Here is a 19318-nt window from a genome sequence, read left to right on the forward strand (position 1 = left end):
ACTGACTTCCCAAAACAGATGTTCCTGGGGCCGTGTTAGGGCCACCTACTTGCTGTTCCTGGGTGAAAAAATTGTCTTCATTCATACAACGAAGCCATTGTCTTTGGCTCAGTCTCATGCTGAAGTCAGATGGCTGAAGAAAAATACTTCCTGTTGATTCTTCTGACTTGGAGGGGTCAAAATCGATTGGTTCAGCTCTGATTGACGAGATACTCACTGAAAACACTTCACTTTAGCGTTCACAATTATAAAGGTGTGTTTTCTGACTTTATTTGCAGAACTTCAGGAATGTCCATGGGGAATTTGGAAGTTAAAACACAGCCATTTACCTATGTAAAAAGTTACTTGATAAAACAGCTTTCCACAGCACTCTTGAGAAACACTTAAGTAATCTCTGAGACATTGAAATATTTTAATTATATACTGGAGTTAACTTTTCCAGTTAATCTTTACTTCAGTTAACTCAAGTGAGAAAATCCCAGTTGACTCATTCCTCACCTGTGGAGTTTTTGCTGCTTCACAGGAGATAACTGATGTTTCTCTGATCCTGCAGTAGGAACATAGTGACTCAGGCTAAAATTCTGTGTAGTTCTTTTCCTCTCTCTGGCAAATAACATATGTAAGGACAAGTGTGTAATGATATTTCTTAGAACACTTCTTTTTGGCTTCTGATTGAATCACTTTCTGAGCTGGAAGTTGTATGTCTGTAATTTGCAGCCCTCTGTGGGTTTTTCATCCTGAACTTCTGATATCCCTTTTTTAACTTAAGTGCAAAGAGGTTCCTTTGCAGAGCCTGGTACAGCTGAGGTTCACTTATGTGATGCTGTTTTCCACTGGCAATTCACTAGTGACCAGCTCAGGGAACAACTGAGAAACAGCTGATATGGGAGAGGGTGTTACTGGTACACTTCTTTTTTCCCCTCTGCCGTAATCACATCTGGACATTTCACAGAATCACAGAATCACAGAATCGTCTAGGTTGGAAGAGACCTCCAAGATCATCTAGTCCAACCTCAAATTTCAATTGCACATTGACTTTTGCCAGTGAGATTTGTCTTGGTTACCTGGGCAAACTCCTTGCTGTTAAATAAGATGCTATCCTTTTTGCACCAAGGTTAAAGTTAAGACAGCTGATGTCTCGTTAAGCAGACAGGATGTCCCTCATCCAGAGAGGGAGCAGCCAGATAGATTCATTAAAATAAGGATCCAATTACTTGGAAAGAAGCTGTGTCAGAGCTGGTCTGTGTGTTGCTGTCAGATGTGCTGGGGAGACATTTGCTGTGCCCTCCTAGGGATTACACTCATGCTACCAGTAAGAGGATACGCAATTGTAGTGTAGCTACAGATTAAACTTTTTTGCTTAGTTTTGTTTCCTTTGTGCTGATACTGGCAGTTTCCTCCATGCCTCAGCTCATAAACTGGCCAGTGGTGGTAAGGGTTGTCTGGAGTAGAAGCAGCTCTAGCTCCTGGTGGGCTTTCGAGGGCTGTAACTTCCGAGGGCGTGTTGCCTGGGCTGCAAGAAGAAGTCACTGTGCTTTGGCACGTTTGGCATTTTCTTGGGGGATCTATAAAGGGTTGCATGTGAGCAATTTAGTGATGGGGAGGGGAGGAGAACTTTTAGTACGAGTGGCAAAAAATGACCAGTAAAGACAGGCTGGTATCACGTGAATATGATAAATGAACATAAATGGAGAGGGAAAGGTTAATGTGGGAAGTGCTATGAAGAGCTTAACTCTTTTTTTTTAAGTGCATATAGATGTAAAAGTAGGGGGAAAGATCAGCAATGAAACAGTCTAGTTACCTTCAGCAATTTTGTGCAAATTTCCAACATGTTGCATTCATTAATGTTGAATTCAGTTGCACACATTAAAATGTTTAGCTATCACGCAATGCTTACTTCCTCATGCTAAAAACAGCCATTTATCCTAGAGCATATGTGATGCAAACTGAATAAATGTAAGCAGATATATCCCCTGTTTTGTGCTGGGAGCACAGAGAAATGTCAATGTAAGCCAGTTTGCATTTAAATTATATGCAATTATAAATACCCGATGGTGTAATTGTATATTGATAATCATTTCCAGTAATTTCTCCCATGAATATTCTGACCAGCTATAAAAATGAACACCCTAAGGGGCCCCATATGTTTTAAGCTAAGATGCCCTCATCTGGGAAAGCAGCTATTTCTAGCTGCAAATCTCTTCAGTGCCATCATTCTCTTAAGATGATTTCTGAAACTGACCTTACAGTTGGCACCATCCTTCCTGCTCCAGTCCCTGAAATACTCCTCCACAGATGCTTGACAATCTCCTTTGAATCTTAAGCACTCCTCTCACTCTTTGCAGAATATTGTGTTCCTAGTTGTTATTTATAAACCAACAGCAAGGATGATGGCTGTGGTTTTAACAGAGGTATATCTATATTTAACTCGATTTCTTCATCAATGCTGAAGAATTTAGATAACGCCAAGTAACTTAACATCCCAAATTTTTGGAGGAAGTAAGGCACGTATGTACTTCTGTTGCATTGCATTTCTTCATGTTTGTTCATCACGAGATTCCTCACAAATAACTGACAGTAAGCAAACAACAGGTTCTCTGGTTTGCTTGCACTGTAGACAGAAACAGAGGTGTGTGCTGGGCTTTGGTGACCACAGTGCATGCTGCTTTGTTCCTGTGCTTGTTGCAAAGCTCTGCCATGTTTTATACTGTGCTTTAGAGAGTATTTCCAAAAAAGGGACCAATTTCTGTATTCTCCCCCAAACCTGTTTTTTATTCTTAAAAATAATTGTTAATAATTCAAGTGTGCAGGAGGAAAACTGAGTTTTATATACACGATATAACTGCAAGTTTTCCCTATCAAACAAATACTGTATACCTGTTCCAAACAAAGTATATATGTGGTATTTGTTAAATCCTAAATGAAAATTAAATCAAGAAATCTTAATGTTGTATTTTGGATGAGTATCACCTCTAGTAAGCTAATTTTATTTGAAGCTGGCGACTGCACATGACTTGATAACATTCTAAGAATAGAGCTCTCTGGGTTGTGGAGGTGGAATTACCCTAAAAAAACAGGAATTACTTGCCTGAGGGTATATTAAATGTCCTAGCTGGGTGACAGCTGGGTTTATGCAACTTGGCTCAAAATTTGGAGTTTTAATGGAAATAACTGGAAACATGCTTGTGTTAACTGTTGTTCTAAATGCCAGTCCAGGCTCAGACCTGCTTTTATAAATCAACTAAATCAGAATTTTGTTTTTTGAACATAAAAGGTATCTTTTTTTCAGTCTCCTGGATATTTTTGACGATAGTTATACACAAGAGATGGTACTTGCCTGTTACTGGAGTTTTGAGTCTTTTTCCATTATGTTCTAGGTTCACCTCACCACATGAAATAAAATGGGGTGCTGAAGTCCAATATGACACAAGAAGTTGGTGTATATTTTTTGTGCATAGATAAGCAAGTCAAATCTCGATGAGATCCCACATTAATGATTTACAGACAGAAATACAAAGTTTAAAAGAGTGGAAAGTAGGAATAAAGTTATCCTGTGAGATCTGCAAACATGTCTGGAAAGCCAGTTTGTATTTCGGATTTTGAAGATTATGCTAAAAAATTTCTCCCCAAATCAGTGTATGATTATTACCGATCTGGAGCGGATGACCAGGAAACGTTAGCAGATAATGTGGCAGCATTTTCAAGGTAGGAGGATAATTTAAGGTTGTAGAGTGCGTAAGTTCTGTGTTATTAGTAGATGTGGTGCAATATTCTTTTTGTGTCAACAAAACTTGCTTTTTCTGAAACTTCTTTATTTTTAGCCAAATGACTCAAAATTCCTTCTCAGAACATCTGTCTCTCCCCTTTCTTTTCCTTTACCTAACATTTTCTATCAAAAAGCAGTACCAAAAATCCACTAGCATGATTTAACTTTACCCACGTTTTGTTTCTTTTGTTTCAGGAAACAAACTTTCCAGGTGTAACGAATATTTCATAAGCTGATGAAAGTGTAGTTTCTACATTTTAAGCTATAATACAGGCAATGCATTCGTGTATTATTGTACTTTTTAGGTCCCGAGTCAGTTTCAACACAACTGTACCTCCTAAACTGAGTTACTTTTGTGGCCTTCCCTGGTAAGTCTGTGCAACACTGCTAAATTGCAGCTGCCTATCCTAGCATATCCTAGCCGTGTGCTCTGGAGCAAGCTCTGAAAGCCAGTGCTCAGTACTATGTGGCTGCTGTGTGACTGACTGTTCAGGAGATTTCCAACAAAAGGTCAGCACTTCACCATGAAATATTGTAAATGATAGGTATTATTGTAAACCAGTTTTGACTTGCAGACCATAGCTCTGGGCTCCTGTCATCAGTACCTCAAATCACTCAACCCTTTGTCCCAGAAGTGCAAGGTCAGCACAGAGTAAAGCAACATTTCCTGTCAGATTCAGTGGAGGAGTGTCAAAACTCATGTCAAATCACTTTGTGTTATATTGGCTTCCCATTCCCTGAATCTGTGCTGCAGCTCTGCTATCAGAGCATCATCCCCAGCAGAGCAGAAAGGAGAGAACGCAGCCAGCGGGCTGATCACCTCATCCTGCTTGATCCCAGTCAAACTGTTTAAACTTGCAGGTGTTAACTTCCCTTTCCTTCTGTTACTGTCTTTTGTTGGTGTGGACATCTAACTCCCCTGCACTTGTCTTTTGCTAATCTCTTAAGGCTTTGTCTTTAATCCTGCTGTGTCTAACAAACCATAACTATTTTTCCCAATTTATTTTCAGTTTTTCTCCCTCCCTACTTTGGTTTTCTTTCACTTTCACAAATGTCACATATCCTGGCAGCATGGCTAATAGTTTCTGCCTTGAGCTCAGACAAAAATGTCAAACCTGGACAGATGTTACAAGCTGCATTGTAGGAGAGGTTAGGATCACTCAGCATCGTTTTTTCTTTTAACATCAGACTAGGGTAGAAATTTAAAGTTGGCACTAATGAAGAGTCATTGAGTGAGCTCAGTCTAAACTCAAGGGGTGTGGATGTTCCCATGCCTGTAGAGAAATTTACTGGGCTGGATTCTCATGTCCGTATGGGGTATGACTCAATTCCCCTTCATCTCACAGCACCTGCCACTAGCTGGATTTCAAATCACTTTACAGTGGTGGTAGCTATTGTTTGCTTTATGCCTTTGAAATGAAATATAAGCTAAGGGTTAGAGGAAGGACAGCTACTAGTTTCAGCGCTAACTTCTAGGCAGCTTGCTGAGTTGGGACCTGCACACTCAGGCAGAGCTGGGTGCCTGAAAGGAAACCAGCAGCACCAGGGGAGTGAAAAGAGGGGCCACCAAGCTAATTGGTTCCCAGTGTCTGAAGTTGAGGAGATGCTGCAATGGAGCTCTCATCTCTTTCTGAGCCTATTGCAGTCTGTAATCGCCTGGGAGATGAAAATGTTTTTGTTGACAAAGGAAAGGGTTGTGTGGGAACACTTCTGGATTTCAGAATGAGTTAAAAAGGGAGCAGCGGTTTTGAAGGTATAAGTCTTTTTAAGTTTCCAGATGCTTTATAAAGGTTATTTACCCTAATAAGAATAAAATAAAATGTTAAGAAAATCACGTTCAGAAGAAGTGATCAGAGGTAATAAACTATAATAGTAGTGTGTTTTTTTTAACTACTGACTACTAGAGCTAATCATGGTTACACCATGAATCGTAGTTGGATCTAATCTGTTTGGAAACCAGGTAAGAAAAAATGAGTATGTCAACTTGCCATTTTGGTATTAGTGGGGCTAGATGTTAGTGGTGATATAAAAGCAGCTTTGCTCTGAAGTTGTTTCCCACTGCAGGAGCAGACTCCTCTCATACAGGCCTCCTTGCATCACCCTGGTCACCTGTTGGATTCACCTCTTTCCTGCAATCTTTCATTGTATTTTCAGCCTCTGGTTTTAGGCATTCAAAACTGCAGAGCTCACAGGGAGCCTGTGACTGAGGGTGGTATTAATTAGCAGTGCCTTGAACAGCCTGAGGGCATGTAAATTTGCCAGATCTTGGTGTGACTGAAATGCCCATGTACTGGCTTCCTCCTCCTCAGCAGTGAAGTTACAAATGGGGGTGGTTCTGGAGGTGGAAGCTGTGTTTCTGTTTTTGCTCTCTGTTCATTTGCCTGAGTATTAGATGATCCTATTCCAGCAGTTGCTCTAGACCATTTAAATGCCTTCCAAAAGGCAGTTAATAAAATCTAAATGACTGACAAATGGGATTTACTCTATTAAATCATCAAACAGAATTTACCAACAGCCAAAGAGAGATGGCATGGGCCAGAAATATTGAAGTCAAAACTATGCTTGTTATCTTCATTTCACTTCTCCTCTCTCTCTCTGTATAGACCCAAGCACAGACAAGTGCAGTGACATGCTGAAGGCCACCTAGTAAAACAGTGGGAGAGCTGGGATCAGAGTCCAAAACCCAGTCACTGTTGTAAGACATGCTGTCCACTGGTTTCTGATAACTGCAGCACTGGCACAGCTCTTCCTATAAGAAAGGGTAACATAACCGAAGTCATCTGCCAGATGGTCCTTCCCCTCTGTGAAGGTGAACCCTGAACTCTCCCTTCTTTAATGGGATGTTGGACCTCTGTGGAAGCATGTTGAGCATGGTGCTCCATGGGGTGGATCTCAATAGCAACGGTGGTCCCTACTTGTAGCTGCTGAGGGACCCCATGTGACAGTGTATTTGTGTTTTCTTAGCATATGGGATGCTGTGGTTAACAATTTCAGGCCATGTATAATGGCTTCCTTGCAGCACATCTAGAGATGTGAAACTTGGTATAAAGACTTGAGGTTATCTTAGATTTTAAGACTAACTTCAGCACAAGCGACTTCGAAAATCTTCGTTTTTAATATGATGCTTCTCTGAGAGAAGCATGGTCTAACCATTATGGATGCAGGGCTGCTACTCACTCTGGATTCAGTCCCTGACTTGCATCGTCTTTGCCTTTGAGCATGTTATTGGTTATCTCCCTGCTCCTGAGTGCTGATCATGGGTAAATATAAAGTAAGATGGACTTTACACTCACAAAGATCACAAAGTGTCAGATTACTTTGTGAAAGAAGTACAAAGCTTTGCTTCCAATGACCAGAGAAATCTCATTTTGATTTCTACTGTCAAAAGCTTAGTAAATACTGTTTCAGGACACAGGGATCAGCCTGTTTAAAGATTTAAAGTATAGTATTTAAATATTTATAGGTATCTGTATAAATATTTGTATTTAAATGGAAAAGAAGAAAACATGAAATTGAACCAAAAGCATGAATTCTTAGCCGGTATTTTTGTGATGCATGGTGCAAGATTGTTTAGGTGAGACAGAATGATAGGACAGTTTCTATCTGGAAAAAAAAAAAAAATCAGTCAAATTTGTGAGCTCTTAATTTTTTTTGGCAACTTAATGGTTGCATTTACAATGGAAATAGATTATTACTAAGGAGTGATCTAGCAAATGAATGGCTGTGTTGATAAATAATGCAATACCTTTGGAATGGCCTATGCAATTTTTGGAACAGCACAATTCATATCCATTTGATAAAATCAAATGGCCTGGCCTTTTGACAGCACAGGAGCTTAAAGTAGTTTGGACTTGTAATTAGATACTGGAGTATAAAATGCCCCCAACAGACCAAAGTTTAAGATGAAGTCAACACTAGGTACAGTCATTCTTCTCCAGCTTCCAGTTTATCTGAGATTTGATGTTGGATTGAAGAACTGGTGTTTACATTTCAACATCAGCATTTTCCTGATAAGGCCAGATAATTTTTTATTCAGTTTCTGAATGAAATGGAAATGGCACTTGCATAAGTGAGGCATTAAGGCCAGAGACAGCCATTTAGGGTGTCAGAGCATATGTTATTCCCTATGGCATTTGACTTTATTCACCTTGCATTTGTTCTCCGTCCCAAAACACCATGTGTCCTTCCAACACTGTGCTGTCTGGTGATTAAATTCGCACTCAAGTTGTCAAGAAAGCAACAGGCCTGAATAAAGAATAGATTTTATGACAAGGCTTGGATGCCTTTGGCTTGATGGCTCTCAAGAAATCAATCTGAAATCACCTCTTTCAGCATTTTAATGAGGGTAGAAGTATGTGTGTTTAGGAATACATTTCTGATAATCTGCTGTGACATGTTTTGCCACTGACTTCCCAGTGGCATTTGAAGTTGCATTTTTTTGTCGTGTACCAGGAGCTTGTTTATCAGTGACAGCACTGATGCATATTTTCTGTAAATGTACCATCATATTGTAGCTAGGTATTAAGGGCATTGAAACGATTGGGCACATGCTTTTTTTGACCAATATTTAAATTAAGGCTGAGAATGTGATTGGGGTCAAACAAGCATGTCAAGTTGCAGGGAGAGGAAAAGAAAGGAATGCTTGCAATAACAGGTTGGGTACATTTCTGTAATGTCTTTCACCTCAGATTCAGCGTGCTCTGAAAAGAATTGCTGTGTGGATGGTGAGACATCCTGGTAGAGAAAATGTATTTTCCTCAAGCAAAAGCAGCTGTTGCTTGGCCTCGTGCAGCAATAGTACGTGCCCCTTGTGATGGGAAGTAGAAGTTGTAGGGGAGATTAAGGTTATCAAAGAGGGTTGGAGCTGGGATGGGGCCTTTGCCTGAACACTGCATCCTTTCCCAAGCACACTGCTAGCAATGCAGTGTGAAGGAATTATTTAGTATGAATTCAGAAGAGAAATGAGAACAGCTGCTTGAAAAGTGTGCTACGTTTTGAAAATTTCAGCAGTTTTTCAAAGCTGAAAGAGTCTGAAAAATGAGTGCTCTCCTCTTTATCTTACTCAACTGCAGGATAATTTACATTCTGAAATTTCTGAACAGGGAGGGAAAAGGGAAAGCCCATTAATCCCCCTTCACTTTCATCCTTCTTTCAAAACAGCTTTCAGCTGAAGTTGTCTGAACTGGGAGAGCTCACTACCTTCCCCAGTGCAGCACTTCCCAGCCACCAGCTGGGAAGAAAGACGCAGCAACTTACAATTAGTGATTATAGCATGCAAGTGTGGGCTTTGCTTAAAAAGGTGTGGGTGACAAGAAGATAAATTACAAATGTACAAGGTCTTCACAAAATATCTTGCAAATGCTATGAGCAAAAGCATTGCAGGAAGCATGTCTTGTGTGGCAGTCTAACAAATGTGTGCTCTAGTTACTGGGAAATAATGTTCTTGGTTTTTGCTTACTGCTGTTAAGGGTATATCCCTATGGCTTGTCCAGAAAATACCTAATTTCAGTTGTCTAGTAAACTCGCAGCTGAAAAAATCCACATTTGATAAAACCTGCATGCTCTTTACAAAAGCAGCAAATACTAAGATGATGATCCCTTTGGCGTTGTTTGTGGGATCCAGTAAGTGCTCAGTTATGAGTATTGATTTGATGCTGGTCTAGAGCAGGTGACCTACTAAGACGCAAGGAGAGGAGAAGCCAGAAAAGCAATCAGGAGAAACTTCATGTTTAAATTCTGGGGCTAATAAATCTGATGGCCCCAAAAAGCTTGTGTACAGAGTTATTTGATGGTACGTAAAGGTGAGTGGGAAGGAGGGCGTTTATCACTGCTTGTAACAGCATCATTTTTCTTGTATACACTGCTGGGGGGAGATAGGGGAATTTTTCTGCTTCTTTTCTGAGCTAAAAGAACTAAAGAAATTTTTGTTCTCCAGGACTGACACTCAAATGTGTGCTTTGAAATTGCAGTTGTTTGCACCAGGTAAAAAAAATCCTACAGGTCAGGGACAGCTGAGAACTAGGTGGCTGGAAAAGGGTAAGATATTTCATGTCCTTATGCTTTTGGGTTAGTCTGTAAAATTGAGTGAGATTATTAATGAATTTGTATTTGCTGGGAAAAGATGCCTTGGAGCTGGGAGAAAGCCTTTGGAATGAAGATCAGGAAGAAGGGGAAAAAAGTCATGTTTTCTTTGTCCCACCCTCAGCCTGTCCTCCCCTAAAAAATAACAATCTGCCATAAAAGCATGAAAACAAGTCTGAGGAGACATACTTACAGTGTGTGTCTTGGCATCGAATAATACAGATGACTCCCACAACTACATCTCTTCTTCTAAGCATCATAACCATCCTTCTCCCTTGGGAGCGCTTTCTGGAGAACTAGCATGGCCCAGTGCTTTATGGCATAAGAAATTCGGATCTCATCCTGGCTATGTCTCAGGCTTTGTATGGAAATGAAAATTGATCTTCCTATAAAATGAAAAGACTTTTTCTTTTTCTTTCTTTCTTCCTCCCTTCCCAACCACCCCCAACCTGCAGCTTAGTATGCAAGCTCAAGCTGACCGCTACTCAGAGCACGATCTTAAGATAACTGGCTCTGGTTGCTCTCTTCATGCTAATAATAATAGTACCCGTCTCCCTCAGGCATTCTAGTGCTGAGCAGGTAGTCAGGTTCAGCAGTACTAGAGATTAAGCTTTTAATTATTTTCTTTAATTAAAATTCAATAGCAGTCGTCTAAAAGTGCAGTCTTTCAGAGAGAAGGATGCATTAGTAAGACATTGATGCAGAGCCAATTACTGCTTGCAGAGAACATTTGGACCTTGCTCAGAGCACACCCCTGAGAGCCAGCACCTGCTAATGCACACCCTCTTGTGGCTTGTGCTAACAATGGCTGCACTGTGACGTTACGTGGTTGATGAGAAAAAGTCCACTTTCACAGGTACTCCCATGAACGCAGCCATATTAACATAGGTTTGGATATTGCCAGTGGTGTCTAGCTGACCCTGTGACAGGGTTCATTGGCCTGTTGTGCCCCCATTTGGGAGCAGGAAGGAGGAGATAAATTTTTGTGTCCAAACGTGATGTCCAGCCTGACTGCGTATTCAGATGTGTTGTGTGTGTTTTAGTTCTCTTTTGGAGTCAGCTTCCATTTGTACCCAGGCTCAAGGAGAATGAAGCCCTGGGTTGGTGTGGTTTCTGGTGGATGCACTGGAAGCAAAGCAAGGTCAGGAACAGTTGAGCAGATTCAGGGTCAAGTCATTCAAGGACTAGATTGTAATTTAGTCTCTTGGGAAAGTAATTGTACTACTTGGTCTTTTCCTGTACCAAATTACAGTGGCTGCATTTGGTCTTTTCCTGGAAATCTCAAATCTTTGTGGTATGATGGGCTGCTCCTGGGGCTGCAGTTACTTTTCAACTAAGCCTGTGATGCACAGCAGCCTGTGTCTGCTGGGGTTGTGGCTTCTCCAGGCCTAGCGGCTCTCAAAAGGTGCCAGCAAAGATGTAATGCAGAGAATGTTCGCAGCCCTCTGAGCTGAGAAAAGCCAAGGCAGTGATCCTGCTCACCTGTTTTCCACTGGAAGAAGTATGGCAGCTCATTTTTCTCAATGCAGAGACCCAGAGCACAGGGACAAGAAGGGGCGAGAATGCTAGCCAGGCTAGTTTTATCCAAAAATCTTGTATCCTCTGGCTCCCTGGCCCATCAGGCAAACAACTGAGGGAGCTGAGATGGTGACTAATTTCTTCTGTTCCCGCACACCTTCTGTCATCCTGTTCTGTCCCAAGGTTTTCCGGGAAGCTGAGATTCACTAAATGTTCTTTTGCAGCTCCCATCTTTTCTTTCAAATGATACCAGCCAATGGTTTTCAAAGGATCTTTGCCTCTTTCACCCTCTGTTGACTTTCACCCTCTATTGATTTTGGTCCTTTCTTGCCTGCTTCTTCCTCGCTTTGTACGTTTTGCAGGTTCTCTACAGCTCCAGGTCACACAATGTTCTGTTCCAACAATCCCCTACCTGGTGCCTTGTTGCAGCATCCTCCCCTCCATTTTTCACCAGTTTTCTCCTGACAACAGGAAAATCTGCTCTTGTACTTAAGGAACTATAATTCCAGTGATGCAGGTATTTTATTTATTTGTCAGATGGAAGCTGTACCCCCGGGTGCTCAGGGACGTGTCTGTAATGGACCTGTCAACTTCAGTCTTAGGGCAGAAAATCAGCATGCCTGTCTGCGTTGGAGCAACTGCTATGCAGCGCATGGCTCACGCTGATGGAGAGGTGGCTACTGCTAAAGGTAAACTGTGCAGAGTCCCTGCAGTCCTCTTATCTCTGAATAAACAGAAAAACGGTGGGAAGGGAGCAGGTGGGCACTTGTTTCTGTGTCTTCAGAAGGAAAAGGTAGATGCCCAGGACATCAGTAAAGAAGGTGACTTTGATCTGGATCCCAGACTTAAGGCACACACAGGCTTTGCCCAAACATCTTCAACAGTGGTTTTGCAATCTGACATATCAGAATAGTAGTACTTAATTTTCAAAGGTGAAAATGGAGGGGGAAAAACTTGCTATTAGCTTTAGTCCATGTTACAACAAATACAGACTACAAATACAGATTAACGTGGAGAACTAGACACGGGAGGCATGAAATGAAGCAGGTTGTGTGACCAAACTGGAGAGCATCTGATGTCCCTCTGTGGGTGAGCTGGAGCTGTGTGATGGCTCCAGGAGTCGTCTTTTCAGCCCTCTCTGTTGTAACTGTTTTCTATTAAAGATTGTGTCTTTCTGGATAACTGGCAGAAACATTTTTGTGATCTTCTGTAATACAAATACATCCCTATCTTTTTAGGGCTACGAGAGACTACAGTACTTAAATAATATGACTACGTTATGTTAGTCCTGCAACTGCTGGCAGATTGCTTTTGTACTACTTTGGCAGCACCTTTTTAGGAAAGCCATTTGGTCTTGTTTTGGGAATGAATTGGTAGAAAAATCACTTTTTTTTTTTTTTAACAGAAATGGCAATTAAATAAATAAATAAAAGCTACCTGTTTCTGGCTTGAATTTGCAAGCTTTGGATACTTTTTGCTTGGCTGAAGGGTCACCTGGTGCCAGAAATCTCCCCTTGGTGTCCTCCTTGCCCACTCCACCAGAGCATCTGTCATGGTGTGAGTGACTTGATTTCTCTAACTATGGATGTTTCACAGGCCTGCAGGAATCCTTAATATCATTTGTCATCAAAATAAAAAATGAAAACATCTGTATATTTATACATTCTATAAATGTAAATGTGTATATATTTTCATGACAAGATATGCTTCCTTTCACAAGACTTTATGAACACCAGTGCTCAACCATGTCTTTGCTTCTAGAAATTCAGAAGCCCTTGCCTATCTCAAGACTTTTTGCTTCAAATATGGCATTTTTTTAGGACACCCCAGGGAGCTAGCAAAATAAGGGCCCCTCCAAGCTAGATGATACACAGAGGTTGCTGATGTGGAGCTCGCAGCCTTAAAGTGTGTGAGAAATGGGGTATTAAACAGAATTCAGATGTAAAAATTTCTCACTCCTTAACCCAAGTTGCAGAATGAGACAATCTCAGAAGAGGTCACATGGTGTGCCTGCTGCATACAAAAAGCATCAGGGTGTACATTACCAGCATTGAAGAATGGAAATAGTTACAAAACAGAAGTAGTGCTGTGCATGGATGAGCTATTAATTTAACAGCAATTCCATGATCAATGCAGCAAATGCTAGTGTGAAGTGAGTCTGATTATATGCCCTGCAGTGACAGCTGGTCTTGATTCTTGTTAAAATGCAGCATTGCTGAGAGGTTCACTGTGATGAGCTGCAACACTTCAGTATTGTCATCCAAGGCCTTCAGCAAACACAACCTTGTTGTAAGGTTTAGACTTTGCTTCTCAATAAGGAGCAATCTGAATTGTCCTTTCTGTCAAAGGAGGCTTATTTTAATTTATAGTATATTTGGGGATGCCTTTTGTTTTTTTCTTTTTGCTAAGAGATTTATTAAGAAGCCAGATAGCATGCGTATTGTACGTGCAGGCACATTCCACACGATGGAGCTCGAATACCTTAAACTAGTTGGAGAAGCAGCGTCCTGTCAGCTGTGTTAGTGCTGTCCTGGCCTTTGGCAATGCTTGTGAATTATTTCTGGCCCAGGTTATGCTGGGAGGAAACTCTGAAGCATAATACTGTTAAGTGCAAACACATTAATGCAATGTTAAGAGTGAGATTAGAAATACACAAAACCCAAGATTTTTCTTAACAAAAATACCCACCAATGCTATGGCTTGGCCGCATTTTAAGTCATAAATCTATAACTGCATATAGAGTTGAGTGATAAAATAAGGCTAACTACTAGGGCTGAGTTATGGTTGTGGTAGATAACTTAATTTTGGAATTTCCTGACTCTTTTGCACTTAGTTTCAAACTGTAACATGATTATTGCATTTAATATTCCTGGATTTTCAAGCTAGGGGAGAGCTTAGTGTGCTGGCAATGGTCTGAATATGTGGTCAAATAAACATGTCCTCGGGAGTTGATAAATTTTTCATCACTTTAAGGACAGTGTAATTAAAATCACACCCTCTGTGTTGCATTAGCATATCTTGTAGAAAAAAGTCCTCAGTTTTGTGCTCTGTTAGAGGTGGAGCAGGGCATTTAATGCCAAGCTTTTGGTTTGACCTTATAAGATGACAGGGATTAGCTGTAAAGTACACGTTTGGCTTAAAGCTTCCCTTAAATTTGGGACATTTGGGATCAAGGGTTTTGTTACATCCAACTTCTCTTAAACTTAGTGATACCTCAGAAATACAAGTGGCCAGGCTGTTGGTTGCTTTAAATCCACTTTTGTTTCAGCTGCACTGCTTTATGCAAGTCAAGAAAGTCTGATCCATAGTCTTGTGGCTTTTTTGAAAGCACTATGTATTTGTAAGCTTGAATATACACCTCAGGTGTATAGGGAACAATGCATGCAGCTGTTGTGACGGCCCTTACAAAGCACAGCGTGGTCTGAGCCTTGTCCCCTTCTGGCTTGAGCAGCTGTAGGACCAGGCATTATGCATCCTGACTCTCACTGGGGGCACAGCAGCTGCCCAGAGGAGCGCCCACAGTGCATTTATGTGCGTGTGCCTGGGCAGGTGCCATAAGAAATGTAGCTGCCGGGTTGGGATTGAACCTCAGGAAATGATCTTGGATTCACGTCATCTTCACCTACAGAACAGGGTGGTGCAGGTAGAAATAGCAACCTTTTTTCCCCTGTTTTTGTATTTCATCAGCAATGTCTAGTCCTACCAGTGACTTCCCTTAAGCAACAGCATTGTGCTTTGATCTGTTCTGCTCTTCCAGTGTGTTTGCCTGCAGGCTGCTGCATAAATGTCCTCTCTGGGGAGAAGGGCATCGATGTCATGCTGTCTCTCATTAGGTAAAACTTCCTTTGCAGACCCCTTGCTTCAGGAAGGAGTTGTGTTTTGGGGAGTTGCTGTTTCTCCTTGAGGGAGGCTCCTCCACAAATGACCACACTGGTGTAAAGGAGCATGTGTCTGACTTAAAATAGGTCAAAGTCTGGCCACTTGCCTTAAACACACCTTCATCAACAATTCGGTTTCATTAGTAAAGGTTATTTTGGGGGAAAAAAAGTTGAATTGTGATATTAAAATTTCCTGATGGTAGGCAATTGAACACAATATTTGTAAGTTACTCCAAAAGTTAACTCCACTCTGAACAGTATAAGCTGTAATTACGGTCAAAACTTGTATAGCTTCAAATTCCAGAGGTTGGATTTTGTTATACTTGTTAGCTAGACTTTATATATATAGTCCGTACTGGCTGCAATAAGTTTGTTCGTCAGTTTTCTTTGACATATCTAAAAGGACATGGAGTCCTTCCTTATTGAGTGCTTTCTCATACTTTAAACAATTTCATGGACCTTGGCAGAAGTTATTCCCTTTTTTTTTTTTTTCAGGGCTTGCTTCAAGTATATTCCCTAGCATTTTTGTTGTAGTTCATCTGTGGCAATTTTCCAAATACAGGATTTTCCTTTTCAGTAGAAACTGAAAAATTGGGAGGAAAATTGTTTTGGATTAACTGAAATGTTTAATTTGATCCAAAAGGCAATGTTTTATTTCACTTTCCTACTAGCTAATGCTTTTAACCATAGCTCGCTTTTGAAACAAAAGTGTTAGCTCAGAAGAAAACATTTCCATTTTGAAAATATCAATGCATGACATTTTGACTTTGGTGAATTTTTCTTGTCCTCCCCACTCCAATTTCAGCTTCTTTAAAAAATATTTGCCAAATTCAATGAATAATCTTAGCCACCATTAAAGAGCAAAGGGCTGTTCTCTAAATACTTTTCAGCAGAATTTTTCCTATTTTTTCCCATTTGTCCATTGGAATATTCACTGTTCCTCAATGCAAAGACATTCATTTCCATCCTGACTTCATGATGTGCTTGCAAACCAAAGTGATCCCCATGTTATCTTCTGTCTGTACTCACGCATGAGTACATGTACTCACCATGAGTACAGTAGCACTTATGGTCCTGTAAATAGGACCCACCTTTAAGTACACTGAAACAAAATCTTGTGCATTATCCAGCTGCTTAGCAAGAAATAGCAATTTTTTGAAGTCTCAGTTGATCATGAACAGATATGGGGCATTATTTTATCAAGATTTCTATTGTTATATAGTGATGCTAATTGCATAATGCTGTCTTAATGCTTACTGACTACCTAGTATTCTATTGTTTTAGCCTATAAGCGGTATTGCAGTACCTGACTTCTCTTAGATTTACTGAAAATCGGGCTGAACAGCTTGATTGTTTTCTTGGCCAGATCTTTCAAAAATGTTGAATGGTAGTTGTTCAGGTCTGATGATTTTGTTTATTCTGCGATTGCTCTCAAACAGCTTTCTGAGTTACTGCTGACTCAAGAAGGATTTCACCATCACCTGTGATGCATCTGCAGAGTCTGCTTTGCCAAATGGAGAAGAGGAATACTGGCTGAAAAGCTTTTTTCCCACCTGTTTACTTACTGTTAACTCTATCATTTTCACCTAGACTTGGATCAATACCTTTGTTCCCTTGGCTCTTAACAGACTTCTAAAATGCTTTTTGTTTCTTTAATGCTGCTGAAGATCCGAGTTCAGGTTCCTTGTGCTCATCTGATGTTCCCATGACTTTGAGCAAAGGATTTTGTGATCTGCTGTTTTTTGTGCTCAGCCCCATGGTGACAACAGCAGGACTTTGCACCCATCTCTAACCTGCTACTTATATGATCTAATAAAATAAATTTCAGGGCATGGCTACTCCACAGAGTCATTGAAAGGAAAATATTCATGTGGGACAACATGGGACCTGACACTGACTCCCCCCAGAGATGTGTATGGCCAGGGTACTTTCTGGTGCAACTCTGTACAGGTGCTCTGGCATGACAGACCTTCAGACCTGGCAGAGTGTTTTCCTGCTGCCTTCCTGCCCAGCTGACAAAATGTTGTGTCAACAAATTGTAGGCCCAACTTGCACAGAGAGTTTTGAAAGGGATAAGTGAGGTAAGTCTGGGCAGGGGATTTCTCAGCCAAGTGTGTTTCGTCAAGAGAGCAATGTTAAGTACTTTAAACAACTCTGTTTCTTAGGAGATGCAACTCAAAGAACATAGCTACTTCTCTTGAGAAATACCACTGTGCCAAAAGGACACCATGTTGATCCCAAACTTATCCTTTGGCCCCGAACATGGGGACAGTGGATTCAGGGAAAAATGACCACAGTGGGGCTTTTTGGCTGATGTGCTTCTGAGATGCCCCTGAAAGGCAAACAATGGGAACTTGCAGAGCAAGAGAAAACCAGCGAGATTTACCATTTCCATACAAGGAAGGTAACCCTGACAAAACACAAAAGGTTAAACTGGGATCTTCTCCAGTGCTTTCCACTGAGGTGTGTTGCCTCTGGGTTGCCCACAGGAATAAACTCTGTACCTTTTCCATATCAGTTAATGTAGTGATATCCCACCAGAGTTAGAAAGGAGACATGGTTTAAAGATGAAAAAAGGGCTGAGAAACATTATTATAGAATCACAGAATGGTTTGGGTTGGAAGGGACCTTAAAGACCATCTAGTTCCAAGCCCCCTGCTGTGGGCAGGGACACTTTACACTAGACCAGGTTGCCCAAAGCCCCATCCAACCTGGCCTTGAATGCTTCCAGGGATGGGGCATCCACAACTTCCATGGGCCACCTGTTCCAGTGTCCCACCATTATTGCTCTGTTCTCCTGAGGACTTCACAAGTAGGTCCTGTCCCATGGTCAGCCTTGATTTGTTGCTACGTAAAATAGTTCAGTTGAATTCCTCAAGAAAGAAGACAGTCCTGTTTGGTTTGGGTTTATCTTTCTTAATGAAAATAAGTGTCCTTGTGTCTCAGTTCAGGTGTGTCCAGAGGCTCAGGGCAGGTGGCAATGGGGTTGAGGCACCTGTGCCTGTGCAAAGCAGCAGTGGAGCAAAGTCTGTGGAGGTCCTCTTTCTTAAGCACCCTATCATATCCCAATTAGAGGTGCATCTGGCCTTGAACTAAGGTGGAGTACAAAGAACTTAAAGCTTTATCGTCCTGATCTTGACAACTCCCCCTAGCCTCCTGTGTGTGCCTAATGCCATGCTTTCTGCTCTGTCACTGACCTCAGTGGGACCCTGTGGTGTGTACAAAGGTAAATGTATGCTTTGGGCAATGCTTAGGATTTGGGTTTAAAAGATGACCTTAAAAAAAAAAAAAAAAAAAGGCTATCTGAAATGGCATGAGGAAAGGCTGGTTTAAAAAAATCTGATGTTTAAACTCTGGCAAATGTCACATGTTGCTGCAAGTTTCCCGTGGGAATACGGATCTAGGACTGACTTGTAGCAGTAAATTTAAGTATTCGCAGCACCCCTAAATTGAAATGTAAAATATAGTTGTTAGAGGAAATGAACTGCTTCGGTTTTCTTCAACTGCAGTTACGTATGTAAGAAGAAGTATATTTTGCCAAATCCTGATTTGAGGTAGGGAAAAAACTGGTAATACTTTGAGACTATGTATCATATTTTTGAAAGCCTACAAAATTGTCAAAACCTTAAAAATGATCAAGGTACAAATGTAGGTCAACTAAAACTGAAACCTGGAATCTCCAAAACTTTGAAAAATTTTGTGTGCATAGACTTTGAATTTGACCGTGAAAAATCACAGAATCATTCAGGTTGGAAGAGAACTCCAAGATCACCTAGTCCAATCTCTGGCCTAACACTAACAAGTCCTCCACTAAACCATATCAATAAGCTCTACCTAAACGTCTTTTAAAGACCTCCGGGGATGTCCAAAATATATGTGTTGAGCTGGTGCTTTACCAGAGAGTGGTTAACTTTAAAAGTAGAATGAGGGACGAATTTTGTGAGTACACTCTTATGAAAACTCCATAACCTAATTTGGGATAGTTGAACTTTGATTTTCATCAAAAATCTAATCTTAAATAAGATGAAAGTGTTACCTTCTCTTTTGCCATATATCCAGGTAAGTTGAAAGGATA

General features: G+C 40.9%; 1 protein-coding gene across 2 annotated transcripts in view; it reads left to right on the plus strand.

Moving 5' to 3' along the window:
* Positions 1-3231: 3231 nt before the first annotated feature.
* Positions 3232-19318, plus strand: part of HAO1 (hydroxyacid oxidase 1) — a 28392-nt gene continuing 12305 nt past the window's right edge. Inside the window, exons 1-3 of one of the 2 annotated variants that reach the window (XM_080587914.1) lie at positions 3574-3705; positions 4072-4134; positions 11903-12054. In XM_080587914.1, coding sequence (XP_080444040.1) covers positions 11943-12054 — 112 coding nt within the window. In that variant the 5' untranslated portion in view covers positions 3574-3705; positions 4072-4134; positions 11903-11942. Of the gene's footprint in view, positions 3706-4071; positions 4135-11902; positions 12055-19318 lie in introns of both variants that reach the window. The other variant, XM_080587913.1, reaches the window with a different exon arrangement.

Source organism: Anser brachyrhynchus (genome assembly GCF_964034855.1).
Source record: "Anser brachyrhynchus genome assembly, chromosome: 3".
NCBI classification, from domain to species: Eukaryota; Metazoa; Chordata; class Aves; order Anseriformes; family Anatidae; genus Anser; species Anser brachyrhynchus.